The sequence below is a fragment of the Rhodotorula toruloides genome (assembly GCF_000320785.1).
Source record: "Rhodotorula toruloides NP11 unplaced genomic scaffold Scaffold16, whole genome shotgun sequence".
Lineage (NCBI taxonomy): Eukaryota > Fungi > Basidiomycota > Microbotryomycetes > Sporidiobolales > Sporidiobolaceae > Rhodotorula > Rhodotorula toruloides.
The window spans coordinates 369,731-397,530 of record NW_015622976.1 but is presented as its reverse complement, the minus strand read 5'-3'; the positions used below and the strand labels follow the sequence as shown (position 1 = coordinate 397,530).

General features: G+C 61.9%; 12 protein-coding genes across 12 annotated transcripts; 6 read left to right on the top strand and 6 right to left on the bottom strand.

Moving 5' to 3' along the window:
* Positions 1-18: 18 nt before the first annotated feature.
* On the bottom strand, positions 19-2,481 carry RHTO_02110 (UPF0061 family protein; the record flags this gene model as incomplete). Its single annotated transcript, XM_016415788.1, has 6 exons — positions 19-576; positions 639-954; positions 1,012-1,283; positions 1,342-1,628; positions 1,685-1,717; positions 1,779-2,481. The coding sequence occupies 6 exons, from the start codon at positions 2,479-2,481 to the stop codon at positions 19-21; spliced, it is 2,169 nt and encodes a 722-aa protein (XP_016272358.1).
* Positions 2,482-2,649: 168 nt separating this feature from the next.
* Positions 2,650-4,636, bottom strand: RHTO_02109 (uncharacterized protein; the record flags this gene model as incomplete). Its single annotated transcript, XM_016415787.1, has 4 exons — positions 2,650-3,001; positions 3,053-3,661; positions 3,715-4,516; positions 4,582-4,636. The coding sequence occupies 4 exons, from the start codon at positions 4,634-4,636 to the stop codon at positions 2,650-2,652; spliced, it is 1,818 nt and encodes a 605-aa protein (XP_016272357.1).
* A 263-nt stretch (positions 4,637-4,899) lies between these two features.
* On the top strand, positions 4,900-7,091 carry RHTO_02108 (protein of uncharacterized protein family UPF0662; the record flags this gene model as incomplete). The annotated part of the gene is made up of 9 exons (XM_016415786.1): positions 4,900-4,943; positions 5,320-5,414; positions 5,473-5,594; positions 5,677-5,770; positions 5,827-6,431; positions 6,492-6,551; positions 6,610-6,648; positions 6,709-6,804; positions 6,861-7,091. 9 exons carry the CDS (start codon positions 4,900-4,902, stop codon positions 7,089-7,091), a joined length of 1,386 nt encoding a protein of 461 aa, XP_016272356.1.
* A 202-nt stretch (positions 7,092-7,293) lies between these two features.
* Positions 7,294-10,067, bottom strand: RHTO_02107 (uncharacterized protein; the record flags this gene model as incomplete). The annotated part of the gene is made up of 5 exons (XM_016415785.1): positions 7,294-8,179; positions 8,241-8,399; positions 8,461-8,734; positions 8,791-9,218; positions 9,280-10,067. 5 exons carry the CDS (start codon positions 10,065-10,067, stop codon positions 7,294-7,296), a joined length of 2,535 nt encoding a protein of 844 aa, XP_016272355.1.
* Positions 10,068-10,370: 303 nt separating this feature from the next.
* RHTO_02106 (tetratricopeptide repeat protein 15) lies at positions 10,371-12,214 on the top strand (the record flags this gene model as incomplete). The annotated part of the gene is made up of 7 exons (XM_016415784.1): positions 10,371-10,814; positions 10,871-10,975; positions 11,025-11,111; positions 11,171-11,545; positions 11,602-11,856; positions 11,914-11,964; positions 12,020-12,214. 7 exons carry the CDS (start codon positions 10,371-10,373, stop codon positions 12,212-12,214), a joined length of 1,512 nt encoding a protein of 503 aa, XP_016272354.1.
* Positions 12,215-12,674: 460 nt separating this feature from the next.
* Positions 12,675-15,638, top strand: RHTO_02105 (serine-type peptidase; the record flags this gene model as incomplete). The annotated part of the gene is made up of 9 exons (XM_016415783.1): positions 12,675-13,183; positions 13,242-14,545; positions 14,601-14,725; positions 14,787-14,849; positions 14,911-14,951; positions 15,022-15,117; positions 15,176-15,288; positions 15,347-15,456; positions 15,513-15,638. 9 exons carry the CDS (start codon positions 12,675-12,677, stop codon positions 15,636-15,638), a joined length of 2,487 nt encoding a protein of 828 aa, XP_016272353.1.
* A 98-nt stretch (positions 15,639-15,736) lies between these two features.
* Positions 15,737-18,455, bottom strand: RHTO_02104 (TPR repeat containing protein; the record flags this gene model as incomplete). The annotated part of the gene is made up of 3 exons (XM_016415782.1): positions 15,737-17,420; positions 17,480-17,712; positions 17,778-18,455. 3 exons carry the CDS (start codon positions 18,453-18,455, stop codon positions 15,737-15,739), a joined length of 2,595 nt encoding a protein of 864 aa, XP_016272352.1.
* Positions 18,456-19,039: 584 nt separating this feature from the next.
* On the top strand, positions 19,040-20,186 carry RHTO_02103 (thioredoxin fold domain protein; the record flags this gene model as incomplete). Its single annotated transcript, XM_016415781.1, has 4 exons — positions 19,040-19,356; positions 19,415-19,570; positions 19,632-19,972; positions 20,041-20,186. 4 exons carry the CDS (start codon positions 19,040-19,042, stop codon positions 20,184-20,186), a joined length of 960 nt encoding a protein of 319 aa, XP_016272351.1.
* Positions 20,187-20,468: 282 nt separating this feature from the next.
* RHTO_02102 (actin lateral binding protein) lies at positions 20,469-21,431 on the bottom strand (the record flags this gene model as incomplete). Its single annotated transcript, XM_016415780.1, has 6 exons — positions 20,469-20,495; positions 20,589-20,724; positions 20,799-21,050; positions 21,217-21,269; positions 21,347-21,361; positions 21,429-21,431. 6 exons carry the CDS (start codon positions 21,429-21,431, stop codon positions 20,469-20,471), a joined length of 486 nt encoding a protein of 161 aa, XP_016272350.1.
* Positions 21,432-21,546: 115 nt separating this feature from the next.
* RHTO_02101 (RED-like domain containing protein) lies at positions 21,547-23,226 on the top strand (the record flags this gene model as incomplete). Its single annotated transcript, XM_016415779.1, has 5 exons — positions 21,547-21,668; positions 21,733-21,886; positions 21,952-22,014; positions 22,084-23,025; positions 23,089-23,226. The coding sequence occupies 5 exons, from the start codon at positions 21,547-21,549 to the stop codon at positions 23,224-23,226; spliced, it is 1,419 nt and encodes a 472-aa protein (XP_016272349.1).
* A 99-nt stretch (positions 23,227-23,325) lies between these two features.
* Positions 23,326-26,223, bottom strand: RHTO_02100 (ATP-dependent rna helicase dbp4; the record flags this gene model as incomplete). Its single annotated transcript, XM_016415778.1, has 8 exons — positions 23,326-23,574; positions 23,634-24,128; positions 24,189-24,515; positions 24,578-25,015; positions 25,071-25,444; positions 25,504-25,702; positions 25,763-26,032; positions 26,101-26,223. The coding sequence occupies 8 exons, from the start codon at positions 26,221-26,223 to the stop codon at positions 23,326-23,328; spliced, it is 2,475 nt and encodes an 824-aa protein (XP_016272348.1).
* Positions 26,224-26,372: 149 nt separating this feature from the next.
* On the top strand, positions 26,373-27,300 carry RHTO_02099 (voltage-gated chloride channel; the record flags this gene model as incomplete). The annotated part of the gene is made up of 6 exons (XM_016415777.1): positions 26,373-26,416; positions 26,483-26,531; positions 26,596-26,738; positions 26,798-26,867; positions 26,925-27,098; positions 27,154-27,300. 6 exons carry the CDS (start codon positions 26,373-26,375, stop codon positions 27,298-27,300), a joined length of 627 nt encoding a protein of 208 aa, XP_016272347.1.
* Between the last annotated feature and the right edge of the window lie 500 nt (positions 27,301-27,800).

Below are 27,800 nucleotides of genomic sequence, written 5' to 3'. Positions count from 1 at the left end.
CCGTCTACTCGCGTCCGTCTAGCTCGAGCACGAGCACTGGAAGCCGAGGAAGTCACGCGGTCCAGTCCCACACAACCTCGCCCTCTCCGTCTCCTCCTTTGTCGGGCAAACACCCTGATCAGTCTCGCCCTCCTTGACCTCCGGCTCGCCATACCGCTCGAACGGATTGAGCGCCATATCGAGCACGCGCTCGAGTTGCTCGATCCCGCCATCGTCGGGGGACTTGTCGACCTTCTGGATCGTCTCTTCGAGGACCCATTGGCGCAGCGTGAAGCGCGGGTTGACGGCGTCCATCCTCGCGCGGCGGTCGGATGCGGCGTCCGACCCGTCTTTCGCGAGGCGCTCCTCATACAGCTTGAACCAGGTCGTGAGGCTGTCGCGCGCGGTCGAGGTGGACGAGGAGGCGGAGGGGATCAACGCGTCGAGCAAGCGCTGGAACGTCGGATCGCTGGTCGAGGTGAACTGCGAGAGGAGGCGGTGCGAGCGGGTGAAGTCGAGCTCGTGCTCGGAGAGAAGGTCAAGCCAGTTGGAGACGAGCTTGAAGTCGCCGTCGTCCGCTGTCGTCAAGCCGAGGCGCTATAGATGAATGCATGTCAGCTCGGACTGCCCTCGACTGGCTGAGACGAGCGAGGACGCACCAGCCGCATCTGCCTCTGATACTCCGCTCGGAAGATCTCGACAAAGTCCGCCTTGACCTTGTTCACCTCCTCCGTCCCGCGCTCCTTCCACCGCTCCATCTCCGCCTGCCCGCCCTCAGCCCACCCCTTCTGCGCCTCAACAAACCCAGACCCGTCCTTGTCTTTCTCCGCCATCTCGACTTCGCAGCCGATCAGCTCGGCGAGCGCTTCGCCCAGCTTGTGCACGGCGAAGAGCATCATGGTCGGCTGATTCGAGAAGCGGTAGCGCCCGAGGTCGTCAGAGTGGTTGCAGATGTGCTCGGAGTCGAAGATGTCCCTGAGAGAATGCAAAGTCAGCAACAGGAAGAAAGGCTAGGAGAGCGGAACGACGCACATGAACGCGTAAGGACCATAGTCGATTGTCGCGCCGTTCACAGCGATGTTGTCCGTGTTCATAACGCCATGCATGAACCCGTACGTCTGCCAACCCGCGACAGTGAGCGCGTTTCGCCTTGCGACTTCGCGAACGATGTTGAGCGCCTGACTGCGCGAGGGTCCGACGCCGGCGGGGTTCGAGTCGGAGAAGGCGAAGACTTCGTGTGCGACGTAATGGCTCAAAGCGAGGAGCGAGTCGTATTCTTCGCGGTAGGCCTGCTGCTCAAAATTCTGTTGCGCGAGATCAGAGTCAGCCTGCATTCGCCGCCCTATGAGATGAATGACGCACGCCGATACGGATCCAGCTACCCGAGACCCTCGTAACAATCGCCGCGTCCTCCATTATCTCGCGCCTGACCTTGACCGACGGCATGTGGACGAGCGCAAGTGCGCGTGAAGTCGGGATCTTGAGCGCCGCAACAGCTTCAGCACCGAGGTACTCGCGGATCGAGGAGCGCAGGACGGCGAGACCGTCGGCAAAGCGGGAGTAAGGCGTCCGGCCGGCGCCTTTGAGCTGGAGTTCGATGGCTTGGAAGCCTGTCTTGGCTGCGACTTCGGGCGTCGGAGGTGTCGAGACTGCAGAATAAAAGGGTAAGTATGGCAGGCTGGGCGAACGAGAGGAAGGAACGCACGAATCGAAATAGCTCGTCCATCCCCAAGTTGGCCTGTCGGGAGAACTCGTCAGCTCGGTATACCGCCATCCCAGCCGCTGAGAGAGCCACGCACCTGCAAAGCTGCCAAATTGGTGTCCCGCGTAGCACAGGGACCACGGCGCAAATCCTTTCGCCTTGACCAGGTCGTCTTCCGCCTCCGACGGCTCCCTCGCCAAGACCGTCTTCCCCGCGACGACATCCACAAACTGCTGCCTGATCTTCTGCTGCTCCTCGTCGCCTCCCTCCTTCTCCGATTTGCCCAGCTCGAGGTCCGGCAGCCAGTCTCTCAACAGTCCGCGACTGACGCTCAACAGCCTCGCCTTGGGGTACGCCGGCGACTCCCTCTTTTCCGACGAGAACGCCGTCGCAGGCGCGCCTCCATTGTTCGGCGGGAGCGAAGCGTCCCAAACTGGCAAGCTCGTCGAGATCTCGTACGAAGCGAGTTGAGTCTCGATAGTCGACGGTTTCGTGTCCGCCGCGTCTCCCGCGCCCTCCTCGCGGATGTTGTAGGGAAACTCGATGGGAAGTGGCGAAGTGTAGGTGAAGCAGCCACCTGAACGAATCTGGCGAGACCTCCTCAACATGCTCGGGGGGACAGGGTCGCCCGCCTTGAGTGCGACCGGCCCGTTCTGGCCCAGGTCTTCGGGTGCATCGTACTTGCCGAGGTCGAGGAGGGATTTCGTCGAGGGGAAGAGCGGGTCGGGAGGGAGGTGGTAGATGGGTGCCCGTGGCGAGATGGGGAGCGAGAGGATGGAGGTCGGGTGAGCGCTGGCCATTGCGCGCGAGTACAGTCGTCTGGAAGCCACTTTCGCGTGTAGTGCTGCACACAACGAGCAAGAACGAGCACAAGGAGAGCGAGGACAACAATGACGGAGGCAGGTCGGTTGCTGCCTCTCCGAGTCCGAGGACGACGACGACAGGGAGAACATCAACTTGCAGCAAAGTCACACTCGGAAGTACTCGACTTCGAGCAGCACAACCGCACTCGACACCGTCGACAACACAAGGAGAACCGGGACCATCCACCGCGCAAACTCGACCTGCGTCACCTTGATCCCCTTCTGCGCGAGAATGGACGCCCACAGCAGGCCCGCCAGGCTGCTCGACAGCGTCCAGCTCATGGCGCCGACGTTGGAGGCGAGGGCAAGTGAGTAGATGGCCGACTTGAGGATGCGAGGGTTGGCGAGGACGCGCGCCGACTGCGAGAACGACGGCGACCGGATGATCTCGACAGCCAGGATCGTGCCGCCGATGTTGGTTCCGCAGATGGGGCACAATACGAGGGCGGTGAAGTAGCTGCGCATGAGAGTCAGCGCGAAAACGCTCGAGAGAAGCGGCGGAACTCACCCGACGAAGAAGACGGTCGCAGCCGGATTGACGCAGATCTTGCTGAGCCAGCCAGCAAAGATGTCTGTCCACCCACGTTCCGTCAACGACCTCGCGAGGACAAAGATGCCGCCGGCGAAGAGGACGAGCGAGAACGGGAGGCGCGAGATGGTGGTCGTCGTGGTCGGGAAGCGCGCGGTCAACTTGCGTAGGAGATAGGGGAGGGAGTAGTGGCGCGCGGAGGGAGTCAATGGCGAATTGGGCGGGTCAAGCGGTCGCGTAGGCGCCTCCATCTCGATCTCCTCCGTCCGCTTCACGTTCGGCGGCCTCCTCTCGCTCCACACATCCCTCAAAAACGCAATCACCCCGGCAGGCATGGTAACCATCCACACCTCGACGTTCTTGACGAACGACGTCCCGACGAGCGTGCAGAGGGTGATGAGGAGGAGAGAGGCGTGGAAAATCGCGCCGGATGGGTCGATGAGGGCCGAGCGGGGGTCGACGTCGGGCGGGAGGAGGCGTGCTGGAATGTAGCGTTGTCGAGGGGAGCTGGTCGAGGCAGAGTGGGGCGAGTTGGAGGGGCGGAAGATGGTGAAGATGGACAGGAGCAAGGGGTAGGCAACGAGGGCGCTGCATGGCGGGAAGGTCAGCTGGAGCTTCGGAACATCGGCGAAGACACGCACGTCAAGACAGTGGGCAGGAGCGTGTACGCCGTGAAGCCGGTGAGGAAGTTGAGCTCCCATGCGCCAGCAATCAAGACGTTGGTCGGGTTACTCGAGACGAGCGCGGCGCTCGCTACGTTCGCCGCGATGAACTGCGACATGGTCCACGCTCTGGGCGCCGTGATGCCCGTCGAGCGAGTGAAATAGCCGAGGAAGGCTGTCCCACTGAGGACGATCGGGTCGTTGCCGACGAGCACGCCGAAGAAGAACCAGAAGAGGTACAGGACCGTCCACAGCGTCAAGCCGGACGCGGTCTTTGGCGCAGACGGTGGCGAGTTCTTCGGTGTCCGCGCCGACTTTTGCGAGATGTAGAACGCGAGCGCGCGCAAGCCGCCGGTCGAGTCGAGCGCCGTCGAGATGTACGCGAGCGAAATGAACAGGACGAGGACGTCGTATGGTCGGATACCTTCCTCGCCGACAATGCCGAGCCTGACGACGTGTCCGTCGATGCAGGTGGTGATGAGGAGGAAGATGACGCCTGCGATGGGCGACGTTCTGAGGTCGAGCGGGATGGAGAGACGTTTCTCCCAGACTGGCTCGGTGGAATGCGTCCGCGTCGCTTCGGATCCGTTGAAAGACGGCGTTGTCGAGACTTTGGGCGCGATGGCGTCTGAAGCGGGGATCTCTGGGTCGTCTCGAGGGGACGAAGGGGAGGGCGGAGGAGGAGGAGGGTCAAGGATGCGCAGCTGAATGGCGAGTTTGAGCAGCGGGCGAGTCACAGCGCGAGGCAAAGGTATCCTGATGCCCCTCACGACGAGTCCCACTGCGTTCGATGCCAGTCAGACCAACTTTAGCCCGTTTCGACGAGGAGGAAGGGGAGGGACGCACTGACGACGGCGTACACGACGAGGACGACCCAGGACTTTGCCGTGAGACCAGTCATCGCAGTAGCAGTGTTCGTACCTCTTCACACGGCATCAACAGCGAGAGCGAGTGTCACGACGAGGACGAAGGGGGCGATCCTTCGCTCTGCTGTCGTCCATACGCTCACATCCGCTCAAACTCGGCTGGACTGGCTCGACAAGGCTCAGACAGCTAGCACACGCTCACACAGCTACACCCGCACACCCACAACCGCCAGCGAGCGACTCCGACTCCTTCCTCGACCCCCTTCGATCACTCTCCGCCAGAACTCGACGACACGCCATGGTGCCCGAGGAGGAACTGCCAGTCCTCGAATCTCTCGTCCAGTGAGTCTAGCGGTCTATCGGGCGGCCGATTCGGTGCGATTTTGAAGGCTGCACTGGACGATTCATGCGGGTCCGTCATCCGAAGCGAACGGGGAGGTAGAGGTTCGGGTGGGCTGCTGGGGCTCGGCATGGGCTCACGTAGGGCTCGCGGACGGCTCGACGCTGGAAGGGAGGCTTCGTCGGGCGAGATGGGCGCGGACAGCGGAACGGACCTTTGAGGCAGGCGAAAGACGCTACTCGTGTAGGGCGGCTGAGGCGCAGGCAGGCAAGAGGACGGGCCTCTGAGGTTACTTGCAGGAGGCTCCATTACAGGCAGGCCGAAAGAGCAGCTTGTTGGATCACCTTTGCTAACCCGTCCCGCCCCTCCCCCTTGCAGCATCCGCAACCGCCTCACCGCTCTCAAGAAGGACCGCACCGAGTACATTCGCGCGAAGGATGTTCTCGCGATCTACGGGTCGCTCATGAGCGAAGGTGCGACTCGTTTGCTTCCGCTTCTCGCCGAACTTCGCTGACTGTCCTCCTTGTCCAGTCACTCGCTTGAACGAGATCCGCGCGCGGCCCAAACCGTCGACGAGCGGTGAGGGAGCAAAAGATGAACCTGTGGAGGTCGAGGAGAACCGGGTCGACACGATCCTGAACGACGTCTTCCAGGTGAGTGCCAGGTTGCGGGCTTTCTGCTCTTTCTTGCTCAACGTCGAAAGAAGCTGATGTGGAGAGGCTACCTTGCGCACAGCTTCTCTCGCTCTTCTTCCTCCGCATCGGCAAGTCGAGGGAGAGCCCGGCAGCGTTCTGCCAGTTGGGAACCATGAAGAGGCTGCTGACTCACCGTGCGGCCTTTCTGACCGAATCCTGCTCGCCTGCAAGCTAACGAGTGTTCCCGCAGTCAACGAGAGTGGCATCTACACCGAAGCCGACCTCAAGCCGTACCAGTCCCGCCTCGCCGAGCTCAAGGAGATCATCAACGAGGGCCGCACTCCCTTGCAAGGCTCAGGCGACCCTACCGAGATGGAGCACGACGCAGCGATGAACAAGCTCCTCCTGCACAAGTGGGACGTCTGCGATCGCCTCGTCAAGAAGCTCGCCTCGTCGCTCTCGTCTCTGAGCGTCGAGCTCTACCCGATCCACCAACGCCTCATCACCCTCCGCCGCTCTCTCGCTTCCATCGCCGCCCGCCCCCGTCCCTCCATCAACGACGTCCAGCCCATCCTCGCCGAACTCCGCACGATCGAAGACAAGCGCAAGGACGGCAAGTTCGTCGTCGAGAAACCGCCTGCCGGGTCGGGCGACTTCTTTGCGCCTGAGAAGGGTCAGGAGTTGCTCGCTGGGTTGCTGCAGGACAACTTTGATATCTGCGAAGATATCAAGGCGAGGGAGGGAGAGGATCAGGTCGCGAGGGGTCCGTTGCAGCCCATCTACGACAGGCTGAGCGAGATCAGGGCGCAGCTCGAGAGGCTGGTTCTGACGCATAGGTGGACGCTGAGGGAGACGGTGAGTCCGGTTGAGCGCACAAGTCGACTTTTGCAGGCTGACCTGTTTCGCTTTTCGCAGGACTTGTACAACTACCAGAACGAGCTTGCGAGGGTTGATGCGCTGCGGGTGGACGGGAAGGTGCGATCGCTGCATCCTCATTCTCGCTCGCTAGGCACTGACACTCGTGATTGGCCAGTTCCGAGACGCGGACGGGAATGTGCCGGAGGGTCAACTGGTCAGTGTCGCCGGCTTTTCCATGCGCGAGGGGTTGTTATTGACTTGGTTGTTCGCGCAGGTGCTGCTCTACCTCCTGCGACGGTGTTACGGTCTGTGCTACCGCCTGATGGTGTCGAGCGAACCGGTTTCGGAGGAGCTCATGCCAATCGCCAACGTGCGTTACCTCATCCTGCCCTTTCCGAGCGCCTGCTCATCCTCTTGCTCGTGCAGAAACTCAACACAATCAAGCGGTGTCTGATCGAGGTCGCCAAGCAGGGCGGACCATTCACGGCGCGCGACCTCTACCCGTTCCAGCTCGCGCTCTACCAGATCGACTCGCTTCGCAAGGACGGCAAGTTCGAAGGACGGGACGGCTCTATCCCTGAGGGTCAGGCGATACTCAACGCGTTGTTGTCGGAGACGCATGAGCTTGTGTCCATGTTGCAGGAGGAGCAGGAGTAGGAGCTGTCGGACGCCCTGTACAGATGTTGTAGTGCCGTACGCACGCTTGAATAGGTGGAGACACGCTCTGCAACACTCGATAACTCCCCTCTCAAGCCGACGATGGTCCGAGAGAATGCTGCACGATGCAAAGATGCAAGAGACTATGGCAACAACGAAAGATGGGCGAGCAGAACAAGCGATGCGATCCCTCCATGACGGGCTAGTCGGATTCGGACGAGCTGAGAACCGTGTCCTTCCCACGCTCCTGGCGCGCCTTCCTCGTCTTGGCCGCCTTGGCCGCTGCCTTCTCTTTCTTCCGCTTCTTCTCCTCCTTTTCCGCTCGAGCGTTACGCTTGGCGAAGTTGAGCTCGATCGAGACCTCCTTCAGCTCGTCGTCGCTGGAGGAAGCGGCGGCTGGCGACTCGGACGACGGTTCTTCCACGTCCCGCTTGAAGCCCTCGAACAGACCGGAGGAAGAGACGCCTGGCAACTTGCGGCCCCGTTGTGCGGATGCAGGCGGCTTGTCGGCCTCAGACTCGGAAGAGGGGATCGTGAGGGCGGTCGTCCTTGACGACTTGCCGGAGCCTGACGCGAGCGACTTGCTCGACGAAGCGGAAGACGAAGCCGCACTGCCGGTGCCGTCCTTGGCCGCCTTCAACTGCTTCGGCTGCCGGAAGGCGGGGCGGCTGACCTGCTTGACTGGCGAAGGTGACGGGCTGTCCTCCGCATCCGACTCGACAATCTCGACCTCCTTCCGCTTCTTCCGCTTCTTTGCGCTGCCGTCCGCCGACCTCGAGCGCTTCTTCCGTTTCTCCGGACTCATGGTCATGCCGCGACCGTCATCGCCCATCTCAGCCTCGGAGGGGAAAACGGCCTTGCCGTAGGCGCGACTGTCCTCCCTGATCTCCTCGGCTCGCTCGCGTGTCGTCTGAGCCAGGCCGAAGTCGTGTCGGATGAGCTCGACGGCGCACTCGGGAACGAGGACGCGGCGGACGTAGAAATTGATGTCGAGGGGGTGGGTGCGCTGAGCGGTGAGAAGGGGCATGTCCTCCGTGAAGAGGCGCTTGATCGTCGCGAACATGACTTCGAGACCGCGCGGACCGTAGCTGCGCGCCGCAAGAACGGATCAGTGAGAGTCTCGAGCCGGAGGGAGAGCGACAGACGCACTAGCCAGGCTCCTCAATGTCGAAGCTGCCGTACTCGCCAATGACGTTGCGCCTCCTGCCGGCTGCCTCGACGCGCTCGATAGCCGGCTCCAGAAAAGGCGTCGCGGTATTCCCCATGAGGACGCTTCGCAGATGCTCGGTCAGCAAGCGACTGATCCGTCTGGTACGGGAAGAGAAGCGTCAATATAGCGCATTGACTAGGTGATGAGCGCTGGACGCACTTCGGCAGCTCGTCAAAGTCGATGTCTCGAGGATACCCGTTGGCGAGACCTTCGGGGATGACCTCGCGCTCGTTGCGGTGACGCTGGCAGAACGCGGCAGTCGCGACGACATGATTGGGTAGGCGTATCGCCTTGCGATTCTTCATCGTCGGTCGATGCTCGGCGTCGGGGTTGCTGAGCAGGTAGCGCTTGAGGCGGAGAAGCTCGTCGCTCGGGTCGTCGGGGAAGGGGGCGTCGCAGAACGGACAGAGCGTATCCGGGTCGGCGACAAGGTCTGCGGGACTATACGGTGAGCAAACGCGGTCGTTGAGAAGGAGGGAACGGACACACGGTCGTTCTCGAGGAGCGGATCAGGCGAATCGAGCCGGTCCGCCCGCAGCCTGAGCAGCGCCTGTGTCGCCTCTGGTATCGCGCTCTCTCCCCGCTCTCCCCGATCAACCTCATCCGCCTCCTCGCGCTCCTGCCTAAACAGCTCCTCAAGAGTCTTCTCCTTCTCGACGATCTCGAGCTCTTCCTCCGAGTCATCAACCAACACGACGCCGCTGCTGCGCGTCCGTCCTTTGCCCTTGCCCTTGTCCTTCCGTCTTGGCGATCGACGAAGGGAGGAGGGAGGTGTCGAGAGTCTGCCGTCTTCGTCGCTGTCGTCGAAACCGTCGCGACCGCCTCGCGCCTTCGTCAGCTTGGTCGGACCGGCCTCTGACTGCGACGAGCGCCGTTTCTTGCTTTTCGGCTGCTTGTTCTCGCGAATGTAGTAATGACTGGAGATCCAAGACGTGAGCCGGATGTGAGAGGATACGGGAGAGAGACGCCGATACGCACTCGAGGCTTTCCTGGTCGCTCGCCCGAGCCTTGCCCTTCACCTTGTCCGTGCTTTTCTTCCGCTTCTCCGTCTCCTTCTCTTTGTGCCTCTTCGGCGAGGCGTCCTGGTTATCCTTCCGTTTCGCCTTGCTCGTGCCGGACTCGGTCGATTGCTGGCGCGCCATCTTCTGCTCGAAGAGGACGTCGGTCGCGTTCTTCGCCCGATCTTGCTCGGCATTTGCGTTGAGGGCGAGCTTGTCGACCTTGGCTTTGGCGAGCGCCCGGTTCTTGATGTCGTCCTGCCGCCGGCGCTCGGCTACCTGTCGCTCGATCGCGTCCGCAGTGCTGGCGGATTCTTGAGCTGCCTTGCGCTCCTTGGCTGCCTTCTTGGTCGGCGAGTCGGACTGGGCGCGCGGAGGGCGGAACTGTGCCCGGGCGATAGCCTTCGCTTTGTGACGCTCCGGGCCGTTCGCGTTCATCCCGCCGTACCCTGACCCTCCCGGACCGACAACCGCCTGCCAGCTATCGTCGTGCTGTCTGCCGTGCCCCGTGCCGCGCATGCCCCTCATGCTGCCTGTTGGTCTCGTAGGAGCAGACCCAGGTATCGGTGCATAGTTGCCGTAAGCGTTGGGACCGGCGGCGTGAAAGCTCGACGAGGCGACGGTCGAATAGCCGGGCATGTGACGGACGCTGGCATCGCTGCCGTTTGCAGTCGGGACAGAGAAGGGCCTGCCGGGCGAGGTTGGAGGGCCGTCGAGGATGACGTACCCGCCGCTCGGACGCGTGTAGTCCTGGTAGCCCTTCTCCATCCTCGCGTGCCTCGCACTGCCTCAGACCGCCGTGTTGCGGGAGGTTGACTGAGCCTGGCGAGTTGGTATTGAGCCGAGGGTCGAGGAGGCGGTCGTTCGACACCGCTGGAGACCGCGCGCGTGTCCAGTTGAGCAGCCACAGTAGCCAGCGTCCTCCTGAGCAACAGCAGCACGCCTTTGAGCGAGGGTGGGTCGTGTGTTGAACGTCAAGAGCGCATCGAGTCGCGAGAGCAAGTTCAGGCCGCGCCCACACCGCTCGACAGCGCTGGAAGGCCAGCTGACTGCTCGAGACTGCCCTTAAGGATGCAGTCTGGCACTCCAACGCCCTCGGTGCCCGCATCGCAGCCGTACACGATCGCCTCACCTCCTCATCAGTCGTCTTCACTTCAATCGCCTCCCCTTCCTCCGCTACCCCCGTCGGAGGGTGTTCCAAGCGGCGCTCCCGCATCTTACACACCATTTCCATCCACCGAAACGCGACATCAGCTTTCACACGACACTCTCCCTCCGCCTGTGCCCGCCTCTCCTCCGTCCATCAACCGGCAACAATCGCTCGCGGAAACGCTCAAGGAACTACAAGAGCAGGCTGCCTTTGTACCGAGAAGCTCGGTGGTGCGAACTGCCGCAGCGAATGTGCCGATTGCGGTCAGCACGGTTGTCGAACCAGAAGTCGGGGTAGAGGAGAGTGTGTCGGAGCTGTACATAGCGGGTTTGACGGCGCGGGAGTTGTTTGTCAGGTTGCCAGAGGTGTGTACTCTCCAAGCCCTCTGCAATTGCCGAGTGAACCCGTCCTTCCTGCGCAGAGCGACGATGTCTCTCTGCTCCTCGAGAAGTACCTTCGACCAGAACATCGGCCGGCGCGGGATCTTTCAGGCGAATGGCGAGGGAAGACTCTGAATGAACTGATAGTGCGTCGTTGGCTTGTATCTCGAGGAAGTAGCTCACAAGTCCTCGCAGGCTACGCACAACTGGCGAGGCGTTGCTCGATATTCCTACGACGCCGTCACGCAGTCTCCGCCCGAACAGACTGCCTACATACTCTCCGTGTGTGCGCTTTACTAATGTCCTCCTACTCGAGCTGACGGCGGAGCCCATTCTCATAGCACTGGCTCCTCCGCTTCCAAGCCCTCGTCCGCCTGCGCCTGTTTCAGCCTCTCGCCGTAGAACTCGCCTCCGTCACATCCCTTCTCCCGCCGTCTTCCTGCTTCGGCCCTGTCGAGCTCTCCGAACCAAGCGAAGCCGATATCCCGCTCTTCCACCCGGCCGTACCATTCGAGCTTCACGTTCTCGTCGCTTCTCTGCCGAGCTTGCAGGGACAGCAGTCACGGTCAGTTGAGTTGGTGACGATGCTGATACGATGCTGTAAGGAGGCGCTGTGGGCGGCGAAGAAAGAGAGTAAGGAGGCGGACCAGCGGATATGGACGAGTCGGGTAGAGCGGTTGGGAGTCCTGCTGGCAGGACTTTTCGCGGAAGTCAAGGTGCGGCTCCAGGCTTCCGTTCGCAGCCGTCGAGCTGACCCTGTCGCCACTTTCAGGCCTCGCCCTCCGCCTCCTCCCTTCTTTCCTCCGCCACTTCTCCTTCTTCCGCCGTGCTCTCTGCGCTATGCCGCCTCGGTATTTCAGCAGGCGAAATGACCAGCCTCGACCGCTCACTCTCGGCCATGCCAGCCGAAGACCCGGCCAAGGCCCGCCGACGGATACAGATCCTGCGAGACGTGGCAGATGGCAAGTACGTCGAAGCGGAGGTGGAGCTGCGACGCCTAGTTGACGAGGATGCGGACGATGTCGAGGTGCGTCCGGGCTGACGGAACTGTTTTGCCGTTGCGCTGACACCGCTTCGTTCGCAGGCTCGAACGAACCTGGCTGTTGTGCTTCTCTATCTCGCTCGTGTCGAAGAGGTACGTCTCCCATATCCTGCCCATCGTCGCGTCCGCCGAGCGCCCTTCCCCGCAGGCCACTACGCACCTCATCTCCCTCCTCTCGACCCACCCTCACATCGCCTACAACTCGCCAACGATCCTCTTCAATCTCTGCACGCTCTTCGAGATCAGCACGGAACATGCGACGGCGAAGAAGGTTGGGTTGTTGAGGGATGCGGCGCGGTACGGAGCGCAAGGGATCGAGAGGGGGTGCTTCAAGCTGAAGTAACGGCGGGGCGGGAGCGGCGCAGCGACAGACGTCCTACGATGGGTACGAGACTTCAAAGACGGCACGACGCATTGCATCGCCATACAATACGTACGAGCGCCCTCGCTTGCTGGGAGACGAGAGGAAGCGTCGACCCTCCGTCTCTGCGAGGCGCCCGGCTTCTTCGGCTCGTTCGACGCTGTTCCCGGCGTACGGAAGCGTCTGTTCTGCGCATCGGCGCGGTTAACGAGGGCAGCCTCCACCCTTGCAGCCGCCGGTCCGTGAACACACGCGGTCGAACCTCCTTTGACCATCGCTACTGGCCCGCACCAGGACTGCTCACTACTGGACACGCTTACAGCTCGCTGCTGTAGCTAGACCAAGCCAGCGCAACCAGCTCATTCACCCGTCGTCTCCTCGCTGTTCTCCCGCCCCACCTTCGGACACCTCGAACAGCTCTTCCCAGCCGCACACACCCGCGATGACCTCGCTCAAGCTCTCGCCAGGGTCCAACATCACCCCAAAGGACATTCTGGCCCTTCCCCGCCCCGACGCAGGTGTCGCCAACCCTTCCGGATCGCTCGCCCTCTGGCCGTCGACCGAGTTCGACTTTGACAAGCGCCGCACCGAGCGGTCCATCTTCCTCGTTGAAATCGAGGGCGCGAAGCAGGCTGGCGCATCGGCCAAGTCGAGCGAGGACTTTTCGAGCACTGCCGAGCCGAAGAAGGTCTTGCACTCGCTCGCCTCGACGGACGCCGCCTGGCTCGACGACCGCACGATCGCGTTCCTCCGTCCGGCTGTGCCCAAGGATGAAGCTGCTGTCAAGGGCGAGCACGGCGAGCGCGTCGACCACCCGAAGGACCTGAGCGACGACGAGTTCTCGAAGAAGGCGAAGGAGTGGAGCGAGAAGGAGGGCGGCAAGGGCACCGAGGTTTGGGCCAAGGACGTCGACACGGAGGAGGAGTACTGCGTCGGAAAGTTCCCCGTGTCGTGAGTCCAGCCGAACCTTTCCTCGAGTTCTTACAGAGGCTGACTTCACCTCTCTCAGCATCGGCGACTTGACGATCACGCACCTCTCGAATGGCGACAAGTCCTCGAAGGCGGAGGCCATCCTTGCGTTCTCCGCCACAGTCTTCCCCGACGGCGACATCTTTACCGTTCACGACCAGGAGAAGAAGCTTGAAGAGAAGGCCGCTGGCTCCGACGCTCTGGTTTATGACGAGCTCTTCGTCCGCCACTGGGACGCGTGGAAGCCGACTGCGGGGCAGAAGAAGCAGCTGCACTTTGTCAGGCTCTCGAGGGCTTCGGATGCCGACCAGGCCAAGCCAGCCGGCAGCAACCAGTCCGAGGCTTCGCTCGAGGAGTTCGAGCTCGTCGAGCCGCCCAAGGGACGCTGGAGCATGCAGATGCAGACTTCTACCGCCTCGGAGGAGACCGCAACTCGCCCGGAAGTCTTCAGCCCGCTCAAGGGTACTCCCCTCGAATGCCCCGTCGGACCTTTCGGCGGCGCCTCCGACTTTTCCTTCTCCGCCAAGCACCTCCTCTTCCACGCGAAGGACCCGCACCTCAACCCGGCATGGCACACCCGCACGCAGGTGTACCTCGTCCCGCTCTCGCCTCGCACCGCTGCGGACGCCGAACCGCGTGCCATTACTGTCGGCACGCAGGGCGCATGCTCGTCGCCCGTCCTCTCACCTGATGGCAAGCGCGCTGCGTGGCTCGAGATGCGCGAAGACGGCTACGAGGCGGACAGGAACCGCGTCATGATCTTCGAGATTGAGAGCGGGAAGAGGTGGGAGGCCAGCGGCGAGTGGGACCGCAGCCCGAGCAAGATTATTTGGGCGCCGAAGAGCGACAAGCTCTTCCTCGAGGCTGAGGATCAGGCACACGTCAAGGTTTTCGAGCTCGACCTCTCGTCCTCGACTCCGCTCAAGGAGCCTGTCCCTCTCACTACCGAGCACGCCGTCGCCCACGTCTCGCCGCTCTCGAACTCGTCCATCCTCCTCACCTGGAACAGCCACTCGGCGCCAAACCAGCTCTCGCTCCTCTCCGTCTCCAAGTCGGACAACTCCTCCGCTCCGCCTTCGACCTCTCTGACGCCGCTCGCCTCGCTCACTAAAAAGCTTCACGAGTCCAAGTCGCTCTCGAAGGGTGAAGACTTTTGGTTTGCGGGCGACAAGGGCCACCCAATTCACGGATGGATCCTTTTCCCGCCGGAGGTCGAGAAGGTTAGGCTGGCAAAGCAGAAGGGCGAGTCACTCGACCCGCAGCTCAAGGACAAGAAGTGGCCGCTCGCCTTCCTTGCGCACGGCGGACCGCAATCGGCGTGGACGGACTCGTGGTCGACGCGATGTCAGCCGTTTTGCCCTTCCCTCGACTCTTTCGATTGCTAACTCCTTCTCTGCAGGGAATCCGAACTCCTGGGCAGGTCACGGTTACATCACCGTGCTGGTCAACCGTACCGGATCGACTGGATTCGGCCAGGCCTTCTGCGACGCCATCAAGCACGACTGGGGAGGGGCGCCATTCCGGGTCAGTCCGCCTGCTTTCTCCAGCTTCTGTAGTACACTGTACTGACTCCAAACACCTGCAGGATCTCGTCGCGGGCCTCGAATTCGTCAAGAAGACGTTCCCCGAGATCGACGGCGACCGGACGGTCGGGCCAGCTTCTCCCTTCGCTCCTGGGCTCGCCGCTGACCATTCTAGTGCTTGCGCAGGCCGCACTAGGAGCTTCTTTCGGAGGCTTCATGATGAATTGGTATGTATACGGAACGATCCTCACGGCGGTGGTGATACCAGCCAGACTGACGGACTCCTTCGTTCGACAGGATGGAGGGCCACAACGACCAGCTTGGCTTCAAGTGCTTCGTCAATCACGACGGAGCCTACTCGACCAGCACCATTTGGGCAGCGACGGAGGAGCTGTGCGTCGTCTCGAGACTCATCCCTCGCCTTCATCCCACTCACATCCCGCTTGGACAGCTACTTCCCCGAGCGGGAGTTCGGCGGCACCCCTTGGGAGTCGCCCGAGATCTACCAGAAGTGGGACCCGAGCAAGCACGTCCAGAACTGGAAGACCCCGATGCTCGTCATTCGTACGTCGCTCTTTCACTCACCTCTTCACCGCTTTGCTGACGATAGTTCATGCCACAGACGGCAGCAAGGACTACCGCTTGACCGAGAGCGAGAGTCTTGCCGCCTTCAACGCCTTGCAGCGCCAAGGCATCCCCTCCCGCCTCCTCGTCTTCCCGTCCGAAAACCACGTATGTTGTCCCCCTTCCGCTCTCTGGGTTCCGATGCTTACGCACACTCCCCGCAGTTCGTCCTCAACCCGTCGAACGCTATCAAGTGGAACGAGGAGATCCTCCGCTTCATTGACGAGTGGACGGCGCCGGCAGACGGCAAGGAAAAGTCGGGCTACGACGTCAAGTACGCCTCGCAGTAGTTAGTCGTAGTACGTAAGGCATTGCAGAACATCGTATGTTGTGAAGTCATGTCCGTGAGAGTCGTCAATCCAAAGTCCGTTTCGGTCGTATCCGCCCTTCACGCCTTGATCCTTGGACTCCTGCGCGGCTGCACAGCAACCTTGACGGGCGTCGGCGTCTCCTCCCGCTTGCACGAACGGCGGCGAGTCGTCCGTTTGGCCTCGCCGCTGGCGACAACCGCTCCTCCCGGCTCTTCCCTCCGTTTGAGCTCGAAGAACGCCATCGCCAGGAAAGCGAGCGTCCTCCCTTCCTCCCCCTCCGCTGTTATCGTCTTCCCACCCTTCTCACGCAAGGCGACTGTCCGCCTGCGGACGACCTCGCGCCAGAAAGTCCCGTAGACCGCCTCGGCCTCCTCGTCTCTCCCGACCGCCGTGAGCGCGAGCGCCCACACGCCATGCGCGACGAGATCTTCAGTGACGGTGTAGCGTGACGCGCGGCGGGCAAGAGTGGCTTCGCGGTCGAGGAGGGCTGGAGACGGTTCGGCGGGTGGAGCGGGCGCAAGGTGGATGGCGAGAAGGAGGGCGAGGAACTCGTCGTTGGGGTGCTCTTCGACTGCTCGGCGGAGGACTTGAAGTCGTGCAGGTGATCGAGGCGGCGTGACAAAGCACCAGGCTAAGTACGCGCCTGGCCCGTCGACAGCTTCCTCACAAGCGCGCATTACGTCCGGGTCCCGCAGACCGGTGTATCGCGAGGAGATGGCAAGCTCGTAGTGATGGGCTGCCCTCGCCGGCTCGAGTTGCTCATTGGCGATAAAGGCGAGTCGCGCGTGTGCGGCGGGGTAGTCGTTCCTCAGCGAGACGGCGCGCGTGAGCAGATCCTTCGCTTCGGCCGTTCTGCCGCTGCCTGACGAGTGGAGGTAATCGCCGAGGAAGGCGAGGGCGGTGTACGATGAAGGGTCGAGCTTGATGGCCTTACGGAGGTGCTGCTCGACGAGTTCAGGTTGGGAAGGCCGGCACTCGACAAGCGCCTGGGCGAGCCACTCGTGCGCGAACGCCAGCTCGTCGTCGCGCTTAACAGCTGCTCGAAGCGCAGCCACGGCGCCCTCGTAGTCGCGCAGGCGATACTTGACGCGACCGAGACTCGCACGCGGGCTGGCACGACCGACATCGAGGCGAATCGACCGCTCGAAAGCTTGTGCAGCCTGCTGCAGCTTTTCCTGGTGGTTCCCATCTGCTCGGGCGAGGCGATAGAGCGAGCGGCCGAGCCATTCGGCTGCGAGCGCCTTGTCTGAAGTTGCGCAGGCGAGTTGGAGGACGGTCGAGAAAGTCTCGACCGCTTGGCTGAGGCGGCTCGTAGCGTACTGCTGAACGCCAATCGCGAGAAGACGCCGGCCTTCGAGTGCATCGTCGCCGTTGAGTTCGAGGAGAGGCGACGTCTCGCGAGATCGGTCGAAGCGTGCGGCTGCGCTCGAGCAGCGAAGGTGTGAGGGCGGCAAAGCCGGACCGCGACGCGTTAGCGAGAGGGCGACTGCTGTGCCGGCGAAGATAGCGGGAAGGAGGAGGGCGTAGATGGGTACGGACAGGGTCGAACCGATCGGGATGGGCGTTGCGAAGTGACTGACGCTTGCTGTATCGTTGTACGGGACGTAGTGGACCACGCGTGTAGGCTCGATATCGACTTGTGCGGGAAGGTGGTGGTCGGCGCGAAGCTGGCGTTGGGTATAGGCGAGAGCGGCGGCGAGCGAGAGAGAGAGGAGTTTCCAGCCGAGAGTCGAAGGGCCGGTTGACTTCGGCGCAATGAGGCTGTGGGACTCGGTGTTAGTGACTAGGCAGTCGGGGAAAATGAAGCGCCGTGATCGTACTTCTCTTCCTCTTCCTCCTCGATCTCGCTCACTTCTTCTTCCTCCGCGACAAGCGAGCCCTTCTCGTCGGTCTGCAACTTGACCTCCTCCGCTCCAGATCGTACGGTGCTGATTGTGATATCCTCCTCAGGCAGGACGACCGCCTCGGTTGACTGCGACGCGTTCGACTGGACGCCGAAGTGAGCGTGTCGAGTCGCTTCAATGATGGACGACAGCGCATCGTCGCTCTCAATCTGCGTACCACAGTCAACCCGACTCAGCTCCCTTGGTCGCAGAATACGCTCGTCGCGGAGCTCACCGTCGAAGTCCCGTCTCCCTTCGCCAACCGAAGCGTCTCTTCGAGCCAGTGAGAGAAGTCGCTCTGGCTCCTGGTGACACTCTGGGCGAGCAAAACGTCTTCTTGACTGTCTGTGAGGCGGTCGTCGGCAGGTGCGGGAGCTTCGTAGCCGGAGAGAGCGACTTGGTCCGCTTCGTCGTCCGACTCTTCCTTGATGCGGACGTCGTCTACTGCATCGACAGTAGAGTGACGTTGGTCTTGCTCAGCGGACGAACCCTGCGACGCCGTGCGAGAGTTGAGGAATTCCTCCGGTTCAGGCGTCGGAAGCTGGACGAAAGGCGGACCGAGGCGAGGCGAGCTCGATGCGCCGCTGCCAAGTCTGTCCCAAGACATCTCCGACGGCGCTGGCGAGTGTACGGATGTGTCGACATCGTTGATGGGGGCCGCCTGGCCCGAAGTGGAAGCGAAGAAGACGTCGTGCAAGACGCTGTCCGTTCCTTCGCGTGCTACGACAGATCCAGCAAGCGAGCGTGTTGCCGCTCCCATCGGCTCTGTCGAGCCTGTTGCGCCAGTCCCGTTGGTCTTGGCTGACGCGGGCGAGAAGAGGAGCCGGGCGGATTTGGCGGTTTCGTCGGCTTCGGAGAGGGCGGAGCGGAGGGATTCGACGGACTCGGATTCCGAGGTCGGCGAGGTGGACATTGCTGGAGGATGAGCTGGCGGGTGCAGGCAGGTTGGTCGCCGGAGAGGGCGTCAGGCGGAAAGGAGACGGGAAGGGTGTACTCGACGAGGAAGAAGCCGTCAAGTGGGCGTCAACACTGCAGCAGTCGCAGAGCGCAGGATCCAGCCAGTGAATGGTCGTCAGATGAGCAGGACAAGGAGGCTGGCAAGCTTGGGCGGGTGACTGGGTTAGGGCCGTCTTCTCTCCACCTCGAAGGTGGCTTGCTGGTCGCCTTGCGGTTCAAACTGAGACACGCTTCGAGGGCGGTGCAGAGTCGTGCGTGTCCCAGTGGTAGTCCTCTGATCGTCCACCGCCGCCTGCGAGGCGTGTGCAGGCTTGTAACGCCCTCGAGTGATGAGGATGAGGTGAGGAAGTGGCCTCTGGATTGGTGAGTCCGGCTGAGCGCGGTCGACTCGGCCCTTGTCTGTAGCGTCAGTAGCAGTCTGCAGAACCTGTCAAAGCAGCAGTTTTAGCGAGTCGAGGCGGACCACTCGTCGAGTCGATGACCGAAGCCTGGTCGACTCGTTCGGCATTGCTCACTCAGGCTGACAGAGCTCGCGCGACGATGCCGAGCACGCTGGACACTCCCGCAGACTCTCTTCCAACCCCCAACTCGCCCTCGCAGAAGACCGTCTCGTTCGACGAGTCCCCCTCCTCGTCCTCATCAGCCCTGCCATCCGAGACGAACGCACCCCGGCCAACCGCGAAACGAAGACGCTCGTCGCTCAAGCAAGGCTCTGCCATGCCGTACCGTCCACCAAAGGAGACGTACTCCCACCCCGACCCGCTCATCCGGCGACTCAGGCTGCGAGACGGCTACGGTAACGAGGTCGACCTCGTGAAAGAGTTCCGCGAGGCCAAGGTCGTTCTCTTCTTCTTCGGGTGCGTCCACTCAGCTCCGTTGGTTCGCGAGACCGCGCTGACCGGGAGACGACAACAGCGCGACATGGCCGGGTTCTGTTCGAGAACCGTTCGACCTCGTATCGACATTCGCACGGCGGCATCCGCACCAGTGCAAGGTTGTCTACGTATCCGTCGACTCGGGCGAAGCGTCGTACGACGCGAATACGCGGCAGCAGCCGTGGTTGGCGATGGAGTGAGTCGAGACGCGGGCTTTCTTTGATCTTTATTCGCGACTGACTGACGCGCTCTTGCAGATGGAATGACGGCTCCAACATGTCCACACCCCTTCCCACACCCGACACGCCCGCCGAGCCACAAACGCCTTTCGAGCCCTTCCTCCTCGCCGGCGACCCCGACCTCGAAGACGAAGTCCACCACTCCGATCCTAAAGGCGAGCTCTACCTCCGCCCCTACTCGCGCGTTTACCTCGCAGACACGTGGAACGTCCTCGGCGTGCCGAATCTGCTGGTGTACCACCTCCCGTCGGCCAAGATTCTGAATCACCATGCGAGGTTCGAGTTCTTGAAGGAGGGAAAGGCGGAGCAGGCTTGGGAGAAGTGGTCAAAGGGGGAGAAGGTCGAGTACGGTGTCGCGGGTGCGCTGCCGTCCCCTCTTTTCCACACTCTCCTGCAGAACTGACAGTCCTCCCGCCTCGTTGTCCAGATTTCATCTACGCCCTGCGGTGGACTCTCGGCTTCGCAGTCGTCGCCATCGCCTACATGGTCGGCGTGCGACAAGGCGTCGTCCCGGACGTCGTCAGCGACGTGAGCGAGTCGCTGACGAGGAACTATCTCTTCAAGCCGCAATAGACGAGGGCATCCGGGACTCTATAGTTGTCTAGAGAAGTAGTGTATCGCCTCGTAATCAGCTTTTCGCGCGGGATTGGCTCCTCTCGGCCACGAGAAGGAACCGAGCGAATGGGTTACAGAACGACCGAGAGAAAGTCAAGCAAGCGCTGCTGCTGCGACATGCACGGAAAGAGGGTTGCGAAGGATACCACGGAGGGGGCGGATATGGGGCGGCGGGAAAAACAGCGCGGGCGGGATCGAGGAGGATAAAGAGGCGGAAAGCGAGAGGGCGGGAGGAGGGGCTTAGATGTCCTCCATCGCGCGGGCGAGCTGTACGCGAGACTCCGATCCGTCAGCACAGAGTCTGGCAAAAGGCAAGGTCGCCAGAGTTGCGAGCAGCAGCACGAAAGAGTCCAGACGCACCTCGTCGAGCTCCTGCTTCGACTTGTTGTACTTCTCCTGCGCCTCCTCGCACCTCTTCTCCCACTGGTCCCTCTCCTGCTCGATGCGGGCAACCTGGCGCTCGAAGTGCTCCGCCTTGACGTCGACCTGCCGGAGCCTGCGAGAGAGGCGGATGTCAGCCCGCCGTCTTCTCGCAAGCCGCAACGAAGCAAGGAGAGCGACCACACTCACTTGTCGGTCGTCTCGCGCAGCTGCTTCTCGGCATTGTCGAGCTCGCTCTCCAGCAACGCAACCTTCCTCGTGAGCGTCTCGTTGGCGGACCGGTGACTCTCGACGTCCTCGTTCGCGCCCTTGGCCTCGGACAGCTTCTGCTCGGCCTTGTCGAGGTCGGCCTCGAGGTTGGCGATCTTGTGCTGCAGCGAAACGATCTCCTGGTCCTTCTGCATCAGCTCGAGTTCGAGCTTCTTGTTCTTGCCCTCGGCACTGTGGGAGTTGCGAGCGGGTCAGTCCGAATTCTGAGAGTCGCCTCAAACGACTCCACCAGGCACAGGCGGCAAGGACCCCGTGCTGGCGAGGTCGTCCCCCGCCGGTGGTGACGCGACCCGAGGCGTCCATCTCGGCCGCAACACCTCGCACGAGGCGGACTCACTCTTCTGCGCGCGCCACGGCGGTGTCTGCCTCTGCGCGGAGGGAAGCAAGGCGCTGCAAGGGGGAGAAGAGGGCGGGATGAGCGTGCGGAGCGGTGATGGACGCGGGTGGAGAACGGGGCGCGGGCGCACCTCCTTGATCTTGTCCTGCGGGCGGATGAGCACAGCGTGAGCTCCAGCAGATCTACGAGGACAGTCCAGCGCTTCCACACACCATTTCTAGCGAGTTGCGAGATTGAGTGAGGACGTCAAGAGCGAGCGAACCTCTTCGCCGTCGACCAGCCACCGCTCACGGCTCTGCTCGGTACTGAAGCTGCTGGACTGCTGCTAGGATGGACCAGGACGCTTTCAGGCACCTGCTCGCGACCCCCGCGCACCCCTCGTCTTCCTCGACTCCCTCCTCGTCCCGCTCTCGCTTCGGACAGGCGCCGCCCAAGCGACCAGCGGGGACTGCGTAAGTTGCGCGAAGCCTATTTAACTGAGCTGCTAGCAGCGCTGACGAAGCGCCACGCCTTCAGCGCCGATGCAAAGGAGCTGTCAACCGAGTTCAAGCCTCGCAAGACCGCTTTCAAGCCGAAACGCGCGCCAGATGGCTCCGTCTACCGTGACAGGGCTGCAGAGCGGAGGCTGGGCAAGGATGGAGACTTTGCGGAGGCTGAGAAGCTGCTCGAGGTGCGTTGAAAGGATCTTTCCTCTCGGGAGACAGCGGATCGACCTCTACTTGTCTACGCGCACAGGACTTTAAGGCTCGCTCGGAGGGCATCGACAAGGACACGCTCGAGACGCAGATGAAGTACCTGGTGCGCCCGGCCTGATCGCGCTCTCCATGACGCCTGCCACTGACTTCCAACCCGCTTTCCGCTTCGCAGGGAGGCGACGCGAAACACTCAATCCTGGTCAAGGGACTCGACATGGCCCTCCTCGAGCGCAACAAACACGAGCAAGCGAAGAAGGGCGACGAAGAGCTCGGCGATGTGGAAGACGAGCTCGAGGCTGCTCTCGCCGCTGCGCCTGAACCTTCGACATCGACTTCGGCCGCTGCTCCGGCTGGACCGTCGGCAGGTGGAAAGAAGAAGACGAGGGACGAGTTGCTGGCCGAGTTGAAGGCGATGCGCGGTGGACAAGCGGCCAGTGCGTCTCCGCCAGTCGAGAAAGACCCGCGGTTCAAGCCTCTTGGTGGGACCAGCGGCGACAAGAAGGGCAAGGGGAAGGAAGTTGCGGGTGCTGGGAGTGGGTGGAAGGCAGTCGGAGCGGCAGGAGAGGGGGAGAAGAAGAAGCGCAAGAAGAAGAAGGTTGCGCCGACGCCTGCTCCTGCTGCCTCCGAAGCGAAGCCGGCGAAGAAGGATACGTCACCACCGCCTGCTCCGCTACCCCCGCAACCAGCGCCTGAAGACATCGACGACGACATGGACATCTTTGGCGATGCAGGCGAGTACAAGGGACTTGACTCGGACGATTCCGATGAGGAAGACTCGAAACCCGCCAAGCCCGCCTCTTCACCTACTCTACAAGCATCCGCAGCCCCAGCAACAAAGCGCAAGTACTTTGACGATGACGAGGAGGACGACCCTCGGTACTCGACGTCGACTGCGCCGAACGCCGTGACGGACCTTGCGGCGAAGCAGGCTGCGGCGGATGCAGCGGCCGCTGAGGCGAAGCGAAGTCGACGAACGGGAGGCGGCGAGGACGAGGAGGGAGAGGAAGAGGATGCGGCGGCAATGCGGCTAGAAGGCTTGTCCCGCTCAGGACCGAGTGTCAAGGAGCTCCTGGAGATGGACAAGGCGGCCGAGGCAGAGGAGAAGCGGAAGGCGGTGCGTGTCAAGTCTCTATCTTCGTTGCGCTGGGCTGACCTCGCATGTGTTGCTCGCGAGCAGAAGAAGGCCAAGTACCAGGCCAAGGCGGCGGACCGCAGGGAGAACATGACCGACGCCGACAAGACGAACCAGGACGTGCAGAAGATGATGGCTTACTTGGCGAAAAAGGAGGGCAAGAAGGGCGGGAAGGGCGAGTAGCAGCAGCGCTTTTGCTCGCGGTCGCGTATTGCACGACCGCGTCCTTCCGCATGACTGTGGCAACAAAGCTCGAGAATGCATGAGAACGGAAGTACTGGGTCACCGCCTCGACAGCGCCTGCAGCGCCAAAGCCTCCAAGTCGACCTTCGGCTTCTTCACCTCGGGCTCCTCGTCCTCCTCCTCGAACCTCGCTCTCCGCTGCTTCTTTGTAACGGGTGCGCGGGCAGGTCGCTCCGCTGGCTCGTCGAGATCGTCGCCTCCGTCGGAGAAGTCGATGTCGGAAAAGTCGGGGTGGATGATCTCGCCGGCTGGCTCGAACTCGGCGCCATCGTCGCCATAAGAGGTACCCTGCGAAAGGCAAGGATCAGCATAGTGACCGACGTCGAAGGAGAGAAGCCGCCACGCACGCCACGCTCCATGTCGCGCCGCTTGCGCTTCTTCTCCTGCCGCTTCTCCTTCTGACGCTGCTTGTCGAGCACGTCCTGCCTGGCCAATTCGGCGCCCTCCTTCGCCACAAACTCCTTCTGCAAGTCCTCCGCCTTGCCGAGCTTGGCAAAGTCCTCCTCATCTCCGAGTTCGTAGACCTCGTGCGCGCCGCCCTCGTCGTCGAACACGAGCTTGGTCGAGTTGCCTTTGGTCTTGAGCATGGCCTTCTTCGACATACCCTGCTTGAGCTTGCGCTTCGAGAGGAAGCTCGAAGCAGGCAGCTCGGACTCGTTCAGCTCGTGATCGCGCCGCTTGATCGTGATGAAGTCGTCGTCGCCATCGTCCTCGGCACCGCCGACGAGCGCGTCATTGTCTTCGTCGCGGTCGATGACTTTGTTGTAGTGGTCGGAGAGGACGGTTTGCGACTTGCGGGCGAACATGCGGTCGTACTTGGTCTTGACGCCGCCCTTCGATGCCTGCGGGCGTGACACTCGTTAGCGGAGTTAAAACTGAGAGAGAAAGCAGCGCCAACGTACCTTGTCGTCGTCTTCCGCATCACTGGCGCTCTCGTGCGCCGATCCCTCCTCTTCGCTCTCACTGCCCGATTCGTCCTCCCCTCCCTCGCTCTCCTCCTCCTCCTCGCTCTCCTCCCCGCCCTTCTTCTCCAAAATCTCCCTCTTCAAGTCCTCCACCTGTCGGACCTTGTTCTTCTTCTCGCTCGCCTCCTGTTTCGTCTGGAACCTGATCTTTGGCGCACCGGCCAGTCCGAGCGACGCGGCGTATTCTTCGAGCGGGAGCGCGTCGAGCTTGAAGATGGACTTGTCTTTCTGGAGGTGGACGGAGCGGACGTAGGAGATAAAGGCCTGCTCGAGCGAACGAGGGGTCAGCTGCGGAGGCGGAGGGCAGGGAGGGGAGCAGGACGCACCCGCTGCGCCAGGAACTTGATCTCAGGATACTGGAACGCCGCGTTCTGCAGCTGAGACCGAATACTCTGCTTCTTCTTGTCGTTGGCCTTGATCTTGTTGACCTCGATCTTCTTCGCCTCGAAGCGCCTCAACATGCCCTCCTCCTCGCTCGGCAACAGGAACAGCAACGCGCGACCCTTGGCCTGATAGCGCGCCGTCCGCCCAACACGATGGATGTACGTCTCGACGTCCTCGGGTGCGTCGACCTGGACGACCCAGTCGATTGCCGGAAAGTCGAGACCGCGTGCGGCGACGTCCGTAGCGAAGAGGATCGCGTGCTTCGAGGTGAGGAAGCGCTGGTAGATCTCGAGTCGCTGCATCTGCTTTTGCTTGCCGTGCATGTGCATGAGCGGGACACCCGGTCGCATGTGTCGAAAGTTCTCGTAGACGAAGCGGACCTGCGGAGCGCGCGTTAGCACGGTTACTGACTGTTTCGAGAGGCGATGAGCGCACCTGCTTGGTACTCGAGAGGAAGACGATCGTCTTCGTGTAAAGATGCGTCTTGATGAAGCTCCACAGCATGTCCAGCTTCTGCGGCAGCTCGACAACCATGTAATGCTGCTCGAGGTTCTTCGGCACCTCCTCAACTTGCTCCTCCTCTCCCTCGCCCTCCCCATCCTCCGCCTTCTCCTTCCCTTTCCCTCCACCCGTTTCCCGCACCGCAACGTATTCCGGTTCTTTGAGCGAGAGTCGGGCGAGGTCTTTGACGGACTTGGTTTGCGTCGCGGAGAAGAGAAGGGTCTGTCGGGATTTGGGCAGGTTCGCGACGATGGCGTTGAGCGTGGCGGAGAAACCCATGTCGAGGATACGGTCGGCTTCGTCGAGGACTGCGGGAGCCAAATGTCAGCCCCACACTCCTTGATAGCAGAGAGAGATTCGGATGCACCAAGGAGCTGCAAGTGGTCACAATCGAACCCGAGCGTCTGATCCATGTGCTGCAAGAGCCGTCCGGGCGTCGCAATGAGGATATTCATGCGCGACAACCGCTCCTGCTCGTGCTTCAGGTTCTTTCCGCCGATGACGAGGCCGGCAGAGAAGTTGTGCTGGTGGCCTATCTTGCGGAGGACTTCGAAGATTTGGACAGCCTGCGGGACGGCACCAGGTCAGCGGGGTCGCTCCAGCCTATTTTGATGCCCAGAACGCACCAGTTCGCGTGTAGGAGAAATGACAAGCGCGCCGAGTCCGTCCTGCTGTCCCCACCGCTTCCGTAACAAGACCTCGAGGACAGGGATGAGAAACGCGAGCGTCTTGCCCGACCCTGTCCGCGCCGCGCCGAGCACGTCCTTTCCCTTGAGAGCAAGAGGTAGAGCACGCTGCTGGATATCGGTCATGCGGGTGTAGTACGCCGACTTGAGTCCGGCGAGTGTCTGGCGGGAAAGGGGGAGGTCGCCAAACTCCTGCGCGTCGCTTGCGTCCTGTTCGTGGGACCATGTCAATCAGTACACGAGCCTGTGCACGTCTGCAAAGGCGCAGTAAGACGCACAAAGGTGTCGACCCGCCGCTGGAGGTCGTCGAGGTCGCTTCTGTCACCGAGCTTCTTCTGCACCCGCCCGTTCGCCTTGCCCTTCCCCTTGTCCCTGCGAGTGTCTGCAGCCTGTGCAGCCATTTCCCCAGCGAGCGTGTGAGCGTGAGAGTGAGCGTGTGGACTTGGTCAGAGCTCCGTCTTCATCAGTTCCGAGGGCGGTGCAACCTTCATCACCTTGCACTCGCTCGCACTCGCTCGCAGGCTACGTGGGAGTACGCAGACTCGCTTGAATGGCAGACGACGACCAGCCAGACCACCCAGTCTTCAAAGAGGCGTGTTCCACCTCGTCCTCGTTTCCCCCACTCGGACGCGTCCTCACACTCTCCCGCGCTGCATACAGGCCACCGTCAAGGAGATCTTCAAGCTCGTCAACGAGCCAAACACTCGAGGTACGCCCACTGGACCTCGCCCCACCGGCGTATCGATGCTGACCTTGTTCTCTCCCACTCGCAGTCAGCGCCGCCGCCCTCCACCTCAGCGCAGAGTATCTCCGCCTATTTGCGACAGAAGCCATCCACCGCGCGTCCGAGGTCGCAGAGAAGGAGCGCGCGGCGAGCGGGGAGGCGGACAAGGGGTTGCCGCCTGGGTTGCTCGAGGTGCGTACGGCTCAGCTGCATCCTTGCGGGCTTGAGCTGACCTGGCTTGTCGCTGGTAGACGACGCACCTTGAGAAAGTGCTCGCCGGGCTGTTGCTCGACTTCTCCTGACAACTGTTGCTCTTGTCTCGTGTGTTTCTTAACTTCCCCGCCTCGCTGCTGCGCTTCGCTGACGTTTTCTGCGCAGTCTCCCTGCATTCAATCTTCATCTGCTGTTGTACAGCTATGCATCAAGCCTGTCAATCCATCTGTCGACCAGGACACGCTAGTGGAAGTGGTCATGCAGATGTTTCAGCGGCTGGGCTTGCACTTCGTCCTTCTCACAAGGCGCGGCGTGCTCGCGGGCTTGCTCACACAGATGGTGAACCCCTCTGAGCACCCGTCCCACGATGTAGGCTGATCGGGTGCTCCTGCAGGACTTGCACCGACACATTCAGGGCGACCGCGACAACGAGCGCGGCAGCCTGTTCTTCCCTCGCTCGGATCAGGACGAGGCGGATCCTCGACCAAGCGAGACGCCGCTGATGGAGCGTGCACGGCACGTAGAGCAGGCGTATAGATAGTCTGGGTGAAGCACATTCGCTTGACTCTGACCTTTCGAGGCTGTTGGCTGGTCTAGTCTGGCTACCTGCTCTCGATCTTCTGGCTGTGTTTGCTGCTTTGCTTGGCTCTCCTCTGCCGCCCAGTTGTGGTCCCCGCCATACGAGGGAGGATAGGAGGAGTAAGCCGTGTACGGCGCAGCGCTGAGAGCACTCGCCTAGGACAATGCTTGTGATGGCGTGGTACCGCGCAGTGGTGATTCGATGTACGCAACTGCAGGGTTGCGGGCTAAGCAGCGTATGAGAGGGAACAAGGAGCTGTGCTTGATATAGGAGCAAGTTCTGGCTCGTTCCCCCAACTTGGCCTGATGGTCTAGAGGTATGATTCTCTCTTAGGGACGTCGCAAGACGCTTTATTGGGAGAGGTCCCGGGTTCAATCCCCGGTTAGGCCCAGTACTTTTTGCACAGCGTTTCTAGCTTGACATCCCCTCTCTTTTTCGCCGGGCCCTCGGCAGGAAACGCT